Genomic DNA, 15,000 nt, shown 5'->3' with positions numbered 1-15,000 from the left:
AATAAGGATAACAATAATAACAATAATAATAGCAATAATAATAACAATTATAGTAACAATAATAACAATAATAACAATAACAATAACAATTATAACAATAATAACAATAATAATAAAATAATAATAACAATAACACTAACAATAACAATAACAATAATAACTTTAATAACAATAATAACAATAATAACAATAACAATAACAATTATAACAATACTAACAATAATAATAAAATAACAATTTTAATGACAATAACAATAACAATAACAATAATACCAATAACAATGACAATAACAATAAGAATAATAATAATAGCAATAACAAGAACAATAATTATAGTAACAATTATAATAACAATAACATTAATAATAATAATAATAATAATAACAATGACAATAATAATAATGACAATAATTACAATAATTATAATGATAAGAACGATAACAATTATAATAACAATATCAATAATAAAAATAACAATAACAATAACAATAATAACAATAACAATAAGATTAACAATAATACCAATAACAGTGACAATATCTATTAGAATAATAATAGTAGCAATAAAAATAACAATAATTATAATAACAATAATAATAACAATAACACTAACAATAATAATAATAATAATAATAATAAAAATAACAATAACAATAACAATAATAATAATAACACTAACAATAACAATAACAATAGAAACTATAATAACAATAATAACAATAACAATAATAATTACAATGACAATAACAATAAATACAATAACAATAATTACAATAATAACAATAATAACTATAACAACAATAATGACAATAACAACAATAATAACAATAACACTAACAATAACAATAATAATAATAATAATAATAATAATAATAACAATAACAATAATAATAATAATAATATATATGATAATGATAAGAACGATAACAATAATAATAACAATAATAATAATAAAAATAACAATAACAATAACATTAATAATAATAACAATAACAATAACAATAACAATAACAATAATAATAATAATAATAATCTTTATGATAATAATAATAACAAAAATAATAATAATAACAATAACAATAACAATAGCAAAAACAATAATAATAATAACAATAACAATAATAATTACAATAACTATAACAATAAATATAATAACAACAAGAACAATAATAATAATAACAATATCTACAATAATAACAATAATAACAATAATAACAATAATAATAATAATAATAATAACAACGATATCAATAATAATAACAATTACAATAAAAATATTAATAACAATAACAATAATAACAATAACAATAATAATAACATTAACAATAATAAGAATAATAACAATAATAACTATAACAACAATAATAACAATAACAACAATAATAACAATAATAACAATAGTAACAATAATAACAATAATAATAATAATAACAATAATTATAATAATAAGAACGATAAGAATAATAATAACAATAAGAACAATAGTAACAATAACAATCACAATAATAATAATAACAATAATAAAAATAACTCTAACATTAACAATAATAATAATAACAATAACAGTAACAATAACAATAATACCAATAACAATGACAATAACTATAAGAATAATAATAATAGCAATAACAATAACAATAATTATAATAACAATAATAATAACAATAACAATAATAATAATAATAATAATAACAATAACAATGACAATAATAATAATGACAATAAAAACAATAATTATAATGATAAGAACGATAACAATAATAATAACAATATCAATAATAAAAATAACAATAACAATAACAATAATAACAATAACAATAAGATTAACAATAATACCAATAAGAGTGACAATTACTATTAGAATAATAATAGTAGCAATAAAAATAACAATAATTATAATAACAATAATAATAACAATAACAATAACAATAATAATAATAATAATAATAATAATAAAAATAACAATAACAATAACAATAATAATAATAACAATAACAATAACAATAACAATAGAAACTATAATAACAATAATAACAATAACAATAATAATTACAATGACAATAACAATAAATAAAATAACAATAATTACAATAATAACAATAATAACTATAACAACAATAATGACAATAACAACAATAATAGCAATAACACTAACAATAACAATAATAATAATAATAATAATATTAATAATAACAATAATAATAATAATAATATTTATGATAATGATAAGAACGATAACAATAATAATAACAATAATAATAATAAAAAAAACAATAACAATAAAATTAATAATAATAACAACAACAATAACAATAACAATAACAATAATAATAATAATAATAATAATAATAATAATAATCTTTATGATAATAATAATAACAATAATAATAAAATAATAATAACAATAACAATAACAATAAAAATAAGAATAACAATATAAATAAAAATAACAATAATAATAACAATAATAACAATAATAATAACAATAACACTAACAATAACAATAACAATAATACCTATAAAAACAATAATAATAATAAGGATAACAATAATAACAATAACAATAATAATTACAAAGACAATAACAATAAATATAATAACAATAATAACAATAATAACAATAATAACTATAACAACAATAATGACAATAACAACAATAATAACAATAACACTAACAATAACAATAATAATAATAATAATAATAATATTAATAATAACAATAATATTAATAATAATATTTATGATAATGATAAGAACGATAACAATAATAATAACAATAATAATAATAAAAATAACAATAACAATAACAATAATAATAATAACAATAATAATAACAATAACAATAACAATAATAATAATAATAATAATAATATTAATAATAATAATAATAATAATCTTTATGATAATAATAATAACAATAATAATAAAATAATAATAACAATAATAATAACAATAAAAATGAGAATAACAATAAAAATAAAAATAACAATAATAATAACAATAATAACAATAATAATAACTATAACACTAACAATAACAATAACAATAATAACTATAATAACAATAATAACAATAAGGATAACAATAATAACAATAATAATAGCAATAATAATAACAATTATAGTAACAATAATAACAATAATAACAATAACAATAACAATTATAACAATAATAACAATAATAATAAAATAATAATAACAGTAACACTAACAATAACAATAACAATAATAACTTTAATAACAATAATAACAATAATAACAAAAACAATAACAATTATAACAATACTAACAATAATAATAAAATAACAATTTTAATGACAATGACAATAACAATAACAATAATACCAATAACAATGACAATAACAATAAGAATAATAATAATAGCAATAACAATAACAATAATTATAATAACAATAATAATAATAATAATAGTAATAATAGCAATAACAATGACAATAATAATTATAATGATAAGAACGATAACAATAATAATAACAATAATAATAATAAAAATAACAATAACAATAACAATAATACTAATAACAATAACAATATCAATAACAATAATAATAATAATAATAATAATAATAATTATAATAATATGATTAATAATAATAATAATAACAATGATGATAATAATAACAATAATAATAATAATAACAATAACAAGAATAATAGCAATAACACTAACAATAACAATAATAATAATAATAATAATAATAATATTAATAATAACAATAATAATAATAATAATATTTATGATAACAATAATAACAATAATAATAGCAATAATAATAACAATTATACGAACAATACTAACAATAATAACAATAACAATAACAATAATAATAATAATAACAATAATAACAATAATAACAATAATAATAACAATAACAATAATAATAACAATAACAGTAACAATAACAATAGCAAAAACAATAATAATAAGAACAATAACAATAATATTTACAATAAAAGTAACAATAATAACAATAATAACAATTACAATAACAATAATAACAAAAATAACAATAATAACTATAACAACAATAATGACAATAACAAGAATAATAGCTATAACACTAATAATAACAATAATAATAATAATAATAATAATAATATTAATAATAACAATAATAATAATAATAATATTTATGATAACAATAATAACAATAATAACAATAATAACAATAACAATAACAATAAAAACAATAAGAACAATAACAGTAACAATAATAACAATAATAATAGCAATAATAATAACAATTATACGAACAATACTAACAATAATAACAATAACAATAACAATAATAATAATAATAACAATAATAACAATAATAACAATAATAATAACAATAGCAATAATAATAACAATAACAATAACAATAACAATAGCAAAAACAATAATAATAAGAACAATAACAATAATATTTACAATAACAGTAACAATAATAACAATAATAACAATTACAATAACAATAATAACAAAAATAACAATAATAATAACAATTACAATAATAATAACAATAACAATAATAATAACAATAGCAATAACAATAACAATAATTACAATAACAATAATATTTACAATAACAATAACAATAAATATAATAACAATAATAACAATAATAACAATAATAACTATAACAACAATAATGAAAATAACAACAATAATAACAATAACACTAACATTAACAATAATAATAATAACAATAACAGTAACAATAACAATAATACCAATAACAATGACAATAACTATAAGAATAATAATAATACCAATAACAATAACAATAATTATAATAACAATAATAATAACAATAACAATAATAATAATAATAATAATAATAACAATAACAATGACAATAATAATAATGACAATAATTACAATAATTATAATGATAAGAACGATAACAATAATAATAACAATATCAATAATAAAAATAACAATAACAATAAAAATAATAATAATAACAATAACAATAAGAATAACAATAATACCAATAACAGTGACAATAACTATAAGAATAATAATAGTAGCAATAAAAATAACAATAATTATCATAACAATAATAATAACAATAACAATAATAATATTAATAATAATAACAATAACAATGACAATAATAATAATGACAATAATTACAATAATTATAATGATAAGAACGATAACAATAATAATAACAATAATAATAATAAAAATAACAATAACAATAACAATAATAATAATAACAATTACGATAACAATAATAATAATAATAATAATAATAACATTATTAATAATAATTATAATAATATTAATAATAATAATATTAATGATTATAATAACAACAATAATAATAACAATAACAATACTAATGACAATAAAAATAAAAATAACAAAAATAATAACAATAATAACAATAATAACAATAAAAATAACAATAATAACAATAATAACAATAATAACAATAATAACAATAATAACAACAATAACAATAATAATTACAATGAAAATAACAATAAATATAATAACAAGAATAACAATAATAACAATAATAACTATAACAACAATAATGACAATAACAAGAATAATAGCAATAACACTAATAATAACAATAATAATAATAATAATAATAATAATATTAATAATAACAATAATAATAATAATAATATTTATGATAACAATAATAACAATAATAACAATAATAACAATAACAATAACAATAAAAACAATAAGAACAATAACAGTAACAATAATAACAATAATAATAGCAATAATAATAACAATTATACGAACAATACTAACAATAATAACAATAACAATAACAATAATAATAATAATAACAATAATAACAATAATAACAATAATAATAACAATAACAATAATAATAACAATAACAATAACAATAACAATAGCAAAAACAATAATAATAAGAACAATAACAATAATATTTACAATAACAGTAACAATAATAACAATAATAACAATTACAATAACAATAATAACAAAAATAACAATAATAATAACAATTACAATAATAATAACAATAACAATAATAATAACAATAGCAATAACAATAACAATAATTACAATAACAATAATATTTACAATAACAATAACAATAAATATAATAACAATAATAACAATAATAACTATAACAACAATAATGAAAATAACAACAATAATAACAATAACACTAACATTAACAATAATAATAATAACAATAACAGTAACAATAACAATAATACCAATAACAATGACAATAACTATAAGAATAATAATAATACCAATAACAATAACAATAATTATAATAACAATAATAATAACAATAACAATAATAATAATAATAATAATAATAACAATAACAATGACAATAATAATAATGACAATAATTACAATAATTATAATGATAAGAACGATAACAATAATAATAACAATAGCAATAACAATAACAATAACAATAACAATAATAATAATAACAATAACAATAACAATAACAAAAATAATAATAATAATAACATTATTAATAATAATTATAATAATATTAATAATAATAATATTAATGATTATAATAACAACAATAATAATAACAATAACAATACTAATGACAATAAAAATAAAAATAACAAAAATAATAACAATAATAACAATAATAACAATAAAAATAACAATAATAACAATAATAACAATAATAACAATAATAACAATAATAATAACAATAACAATAATAATTACAATGAAAATAACAATAAATATAATAACAATAATAACAATAATAACAATAATAACTATAACAACAATAATGACAATAACAAGAATAATAGCAATAACACTAACAATAACAATAATAATAATAATAATAATAATAATATTAATAATAACAATAATAATAATAATAATATTTATGATAATAATAATAACAATAATAATAATAATAATAATAATAACAATATTAATAACAATAACAATATTAATATTAATAATAATAATAACTATAACAATGAAAATAATATTAATAACAATAATTACATTTATTATAATATTAAGAACGATAACAATAATAATAACAATAAGAACAATAGTAACAATAAAAATCACAATAACAATAATAACAATAATAACAATAATAACAATAACAATAACAATAAATCAATAAGAACAATAACAATAACAATAATAACAATAATAACAATAATAATAATAATAATAATAACAACAATATCAATAACAATAACAATTACAATAAAAATATTAATAACAATAACAATAATAACAATAACAATAATAATAACATTAACAATAATAAGAATAATAACAATAATAACTATAACAACAATAATAACAATAACAACAATAATAACAATAACAACAATAGTAACAATAATAAAAATAATAATAATAATAACAATAATTATAATAATAAGAACGATAAAAATAGTAATAACAATAATAACAATAGTAACAATAACAATCACAATAATAATAATAACAATAATAAAAATAACACTAACATTAACAATAATAATAATAACAATAACAGTAACAATAACAATAATACCAATAACAATGACAATAACTATAAGAATAATAATAATAGCAATATCAATAACAATAATTATAATAACAATAATAATAACAATAACAATAATAATAATAATAATAATAACAATAACAATGACAATAATAATAATGACAATAATTACAATAATTATAATGATAAGAACGATAACAATAATAATAACAATATCAATAATAAAAATAACAATAACAATAACAATAATAACAATAACAATAAGATTAACAATAATACCAATAACAGTGACAATAACTATTAGAATAATAATAGTAGCTATAAAAATAACAATAATTATAATAACAATAATAATAACAATAACACTAACAATAATAATAATAATAATAATAATAAAAATAACAATAACAATAACAATAATAATAATAACACTAACAATAACAATAACAATAGAAACTATAATAACAATAATAACAATAACAATAATAATTACAATGACAATAACAATAAATACAATAACAATAATTACAATAATAACAATAATAACTATAACAACAAAAATGACAATAACAACAATAATAACAATAACACTAACAATAACAATAATAATAATAATAATAATAATATTAACAATAACAATAATAATAATAATAATATATATGATAATGATAAGAACGATAACAATAATAATAACAATAATAATAATAAAAAGAACAATAACAATAAAATTAATAATAATAACAATAACAATAACAATAACAATAACAATAATAATAATAATAATAATAATAATAATAATAATAATAATAATCTTTATGATAATAATAATAACAATAATAATAAAATAATAATAACAATAATAATAACAATAAAAATAAGAATAACAATATAAATAAAAATAACAATAATAATAACAATAATAACAATAATAATAACAATAACACTAACAATAACAATAACAATAATACCTATAATAACAATAATAATAATAAGGATAACAATAATAACAATAATAATAGCAATAATAATAACAATTATAGTAACAATAATAACAATAATAACAATAACAATAACAATTATAACAATAATAACAATAATAATAAAATAATAATAACAATAACACTAACAATAACAATAACAATAATAACTTTAATAACAATAATAACAATAATAACAATAACAATAACAATTATAACAATACTAACAATAATAATAAAATAACAATTTTAATGACAATAACAATAACAATAACAATAATACCAATAACAATGACAATAACAATAAGAATAATAATAATAGCAATAACAAGAACAATAATTATAGTAACAATTATAATAACAATAACATTAATAATAATAATAATAATAATAACAATGACAATAATAATAATGACAATAATTACAATAATTATAATGATAAGAACGATAACAATTATAATAACAATATCAATAATAAAAATAACAATAACAATAACAATAATAACAATAACAATAAGATTAACAATAATACCAATAACAGTGACAATATCTATTAGAATAATAATAGTAGCAATAAAAATAACAATAATTATAATAACAATAATAATAACAATAACACTAACAATAATAATAATAATAATAATAATAAAAATAACAATAACAATAACAATAATAATAATAACACTAACAATAACAATAACAATAGAAACTATAATAACAATAATAACAATAACAATAATAATTACAATGACAATAACAATAAATACAATAACAATAATTACAATAATAACAATAATAACTATAACAACAATAATGACAATAACAACAATAATAACAATAACACTAACAATAACAATAATAATAATAATAATAATAATAATAATAACAATAACAATAATAATAATAATAATATATATGATAATGATAAGAACGATAACAATAATAATAACAATAATAATAATAAAAATAACAATAACAATAACATTAATAATAATAACAATAACAATAACAATAACAATAACAATAATAATAATAATAATAATCTTTATGATAATAATAATAACAATAATAATAATAATAACAATAACAATAACAATAGCAAAAACAATAATAATAATAACAATAACAATAATAATTACAATAACTATAACAATAAATATAATAACAACAAGAACAATAATAATAATAACAATATCTACAATAATAACAATAATAACAATAATAACAATAATAATAATAATAATAATAACAACGATATCAATAATAATAACAATTACAATAAAAATATTAATAACAATAACAATAATAACAATAACAATAATAATAACATTAACAATAATAAGAATAATAACAATAATAACTATAACAACAATAATAACAATAACAACAATAATAACAATAATAACAATAATAACAATAATAACAATAATAATAATAATAACAATAATTATAATAATAAGAACGATAAGAATAATAATAACAATAAGAACAATAGTAACAATAACAATCACAATAATAATAATAACAATAATAAAAATAACTCTAACATTAACAATAATAATAATAACAATAACAGTAACAATAACAATAATACCAATAACAATGACAATAACTATAAGAATAATAATAATAGCAATAACAATAACAATAATTATAATAACAATAATAATAACAATAACAATAATAATAATAATAATAATAACAATAACAATGACAATAATAATAATGACAATAAAAACAATAATTATAATGATAAGAACGATAACAATAATAATAACAATATCAATAATAAAAATAACAATAACAATAACAATAATAACAATAACAATAAGATTAACAATAATACCAATAAGAGTGACAATTACTATTAGAATAATAATAGTAGCAATAAAAATAACAATAATTATAATAACAATAATAATAACAATAACAATAACAATAATAATAATAATAATAATAATAATAAAAATAACAATAACAATAACAATAATAATAATAACAATAACAATAACAATAACAATAGAAACTATAATAACAATAATAACAATAACAATAATAATTACAATGACAATAACAATAAATAAAATAACAATAATTACAATAATAACAATAATAACTATAACAACAATAATGACAATAACAACAATAATAGCAATAACACTAACAATAACAATAATAATAATAATAATAATATTAATAATAACAATAATAATAATAATAATATTTATGATAATGATAAGAACGATAACAATAATAATAACAATAATAATAATAAAAAAAACAATAACAATAAAATTAATAATAATAACAACAACAATAACAATAACAATAACAATAATAATAATAATAATAATAATAATAATAATAATCTTTATGATAATAATAATAACAATAATAATAAAATAATAATAACAATAACAATAACAATAAAAATAAGAATAACAATATAAATAAAAATAACAATAATAATAACAATAATAACAATAATAATAACAATAACACTAACAATAACAATAACAATAATACCTATAAAAACAATAATAATAATAAGGATAACAATAATAACAATAACAATAATAATTACAAAGACAATAACAATAAATATAATAACAATAATAACAATAATAACAATAATAACTATAACAACAATAATGACAATAACAACAATAATAACAATAACACTAACAATAACAATAATAATAATAATAATAATAATATTAATAATAACAATAATATTAATAATAATATTTATGATAATGATAAGAACGATAACAATAATAATAACAATAATAATAATAAAAATAACAATAACAATAACATTAATAATAATAACAATAATAATAACAATAACAATAACAATAATAATAATAATAATAATAATATTAATAATAATAATAATAATAATCTTTATGATAATAATAATAACAATAATAATAAAATAATAATAACAATAATAATAACAATAAAAATGAGAATAACAATAAAAATAAAAATAACAATAATAATAACAATAATAACAATAATAATAACTATAACACTAACAATAACAATAACAATAATAACTATAATAACAATAATAACAATAAGGATAACAATAATAACAATAATAATAGCAATAATAATAACAATTATAGTAACAATAATAACAATAATAACAATAACAATAACAATTATAACAATAATAACAATAATAATAAAATAATAATAACAGTAACACTAACAATAACAATAACAATAATAACTTTAATAACAATAATAACAATAATAACAAAAACAATAACAATTATAACAATACTAACAATAATAATAAAATAACAATTTTAATGACAATGACAATAACAATAACAATAATACCAATAACAATGACAATAACAATAAGAATAATAATAATAGCAATAACAATAACAATAATTATAATAACAATAATAATAATAATAATAGTAATAATAGCAATAACAATGACAATAATAATTATAATGATAAGAACGATAACAATAATAATAACAATAATAATAATAAAAATAACAATAACAATAACAATAATACTAATAACAATAACAATATCAATAACAATAATAATAATAATAATAATAATAATAATTATAATAATATGATTAATAATAATAATAATAACAATGATGATAATAATAACAATAATAATAATAATAACAATAACAAGAATAATAGCAATAACACTAACAATAACAATAATAATAATAATAATAATAATAATATTAATAATAACAATAATAATAATAATAATATTTATGATAACAATAATAACAATAATAATAGCAATAATAATAACAATTATACGAACAATACTAACAATAATAACAATAACAATAACAATAATAATAATAATAACAATAATAACAATAATAACAATAATAATAACAATAACAATAATAATAACAATAACAGTAACAATAACAATAGCAAAAACAATAATAATAAGAACAATAACAATAATATTTACAATAAAAGTAACAATAATAACAATAATAACAATTACAATAACAATAATAACAAAAATAACAATAATAACTATAACAACAATAATGACAATAACAAGAATAATAGCTATAACACTAATAATAACAATAATAATAATAATAATAATAATAATATTAATAATAACAATAATAATAATAATAATATTTATGATAACAATAATAACAATAATAACAATAATAACAATAACAATAACAATAAAAACAATAAGAACAATAACAGTAACAATAATAACAATAATAATAGCAATAATAATAACAATTATACGAACAATACTAACAATAATAACAATAACAATAACAATAATAATAATAATAACAATAATAACAATAATAACAATAATAATAACAATAGCAATAATAATAACAATAACAATAACAATAACAATAGCAAAAACAATAATAATAAGAACAATAACAATAATATTTACAATAACAGTAACAATAATAACAATAATAACAATTACAATAACAATAATAACAAAAATAACAATAATAATAACAATTACAATAATAATAACAATAACAATAATAATAACAATAGCAATAACAATAACAATAATTACAATAACAATAATATTTACAATAACAATAACAATAAATATAATAACAATAATAACAATAATAACAATAATAACTATAACAACAATAATGAAAATAACAACAATAATAACAATAACACTAACATTAACAATAATAATAATAACAATAACAGTAACAATAACAATAATACCAATAACAATGACAATAACTATAAGAATAATAATAATACCAATAACAATAACAATAATTATAATAACAATAATAATAACAATAACAATAATAATAATAATAATAATAATAACAATAACAATGACAATAATAATAATGACAATAATTACAATAATTATAATGATAAGAACGATAACAATAATAATAACAATATCAATAATAAAAATAACAATAACAATAAAAATAATAATAATAACAATAACAATAAGAATAACAATAATACCAATAACAGTGACAATAACTATAAGAATAATAATAGTAGCAATAAAAATAACAATAATTATCATAACAATAATAATAACAATAACAATAATAATATTAATAATAATAACAATAACAATGACAATAATAATAATGACAATAATTACAATAATTATAATGATAAGAACGATAACAATAATAATAACAATAATAATAATAAAAATAACAATAACAATAACAATAATAATAATAACAATAACAATAACAATAACAAAAATAATAATAATAATAACATTATTAATAATAATTATAATAATATTAATAATAATAATATTAACGATTATAATAACAACAATAATAATAACAATAACAATACTAATGACAATAAAAATAAAAATAACAAAAATAATAACAATAATAACAATAATAACAATAAAAATAACAATAATAACAATAATAACAATAATAACAATAATAACAATAATAATAACAATAACAATAATAATTACAATGAAAATAACAATAAATATAATAACAATAATAACAATAATAACAATAATAACTATAACAACAATAATGACAATAACAAGAAAAATAGCAATAACACTAACAATAACAATAATAATAATAATAATAATAATAATATTAATAATAACAATAATAATAATAATAATATTTATGATAACAATAATAACAATAATAATAGCAATAATAATAACAATAACAATAACAATAATAATTATAATAACAATAATAACAATAATAACAATAATAATAACAATAACAATAATAATAACAATAACAATAACAATAACAATAGCAAAAACAATAATAATAAGAACAATAACAATAATATTTACAATAAAAGTAACAATAATAACAATAATAACAATTACAATAACAATAATAAAAAAATAACAATAATAATAACAATTACAATAATAATAACAATAACAATAATAATAACAATAGCAATAACAATAACAATAATTACAATAACAATAATATTTACAATAACAAAAACAATAAATATAATAACAATAATAACAATAATAACAATAATAACTATAACAACAATAATGAAAATAACAACAATAATAACAATAACACTAACATTAACAATAATAATAATAACAATAACAGTAACAATAACAATAATACCAATAACAATGACAATAACTATAAGAATAATAATAATACCAATAACAATAACAATAATTATAATAACAATAATAATAACAATAACAATAATAATATTAATAATAATAACAATAACAATGAGAATAATAATAATGACAATAATTACAATAATTATAATGATAAGAACGATAACAATAATAATAACAATAATAATAATAAAAATAACAATAACAATAACAATAATAATAATAACGATAACAATAACAATAACAAAAATAATAATAATAATAATTACATTATTAATAATAATTATAATAATATTAATAATAATAATATTATGATTATAATAACAACAATAATAATAACAATAACAATACTAATGACAATA

The 15,000-nt window shown here is 12.7% G+C and overlaps 1 protein-coding gene across 1 annotated transcript; it reads left to right on the top strand.

Annotated features, from left to right (window-relative positions):
- Positions 1–5,385: 5,385 nt before the first annotated feature.
- Positions 5,386–5,877, top strand: LOC124423581 (uncharacterized protein DDB_G0287625-like; the record flags this gene model as incomplete). The annotated part of the gene is made up of 1 exon (XM_046961465.1): positions 5,386–5,877. A coding segment is annotated over one exon (492 nt), but the record flags the coding sequence as incomplete, so codon positions are not given.
- Between the last annotated feature and the right edge of the window lie 9,123 nt (positions 5,878–15,000).

Source organism: Vespa crabro, chromosome 4 (assembly GCF_910589235.1).
Source record: "Vespa crabro chromosome 4, iyVesCrab1.2, whole genome shotgun sequence".
Taxonomy (NCBI): Eukaryota; Metazoa; Arthropoda; class Insecta; order Hymenoptera; family Vespidae; genus Vespa; species Vespa crabro.
This window is presented reverse-complemented; position numbering and strand designations above follow the sequence as displayed.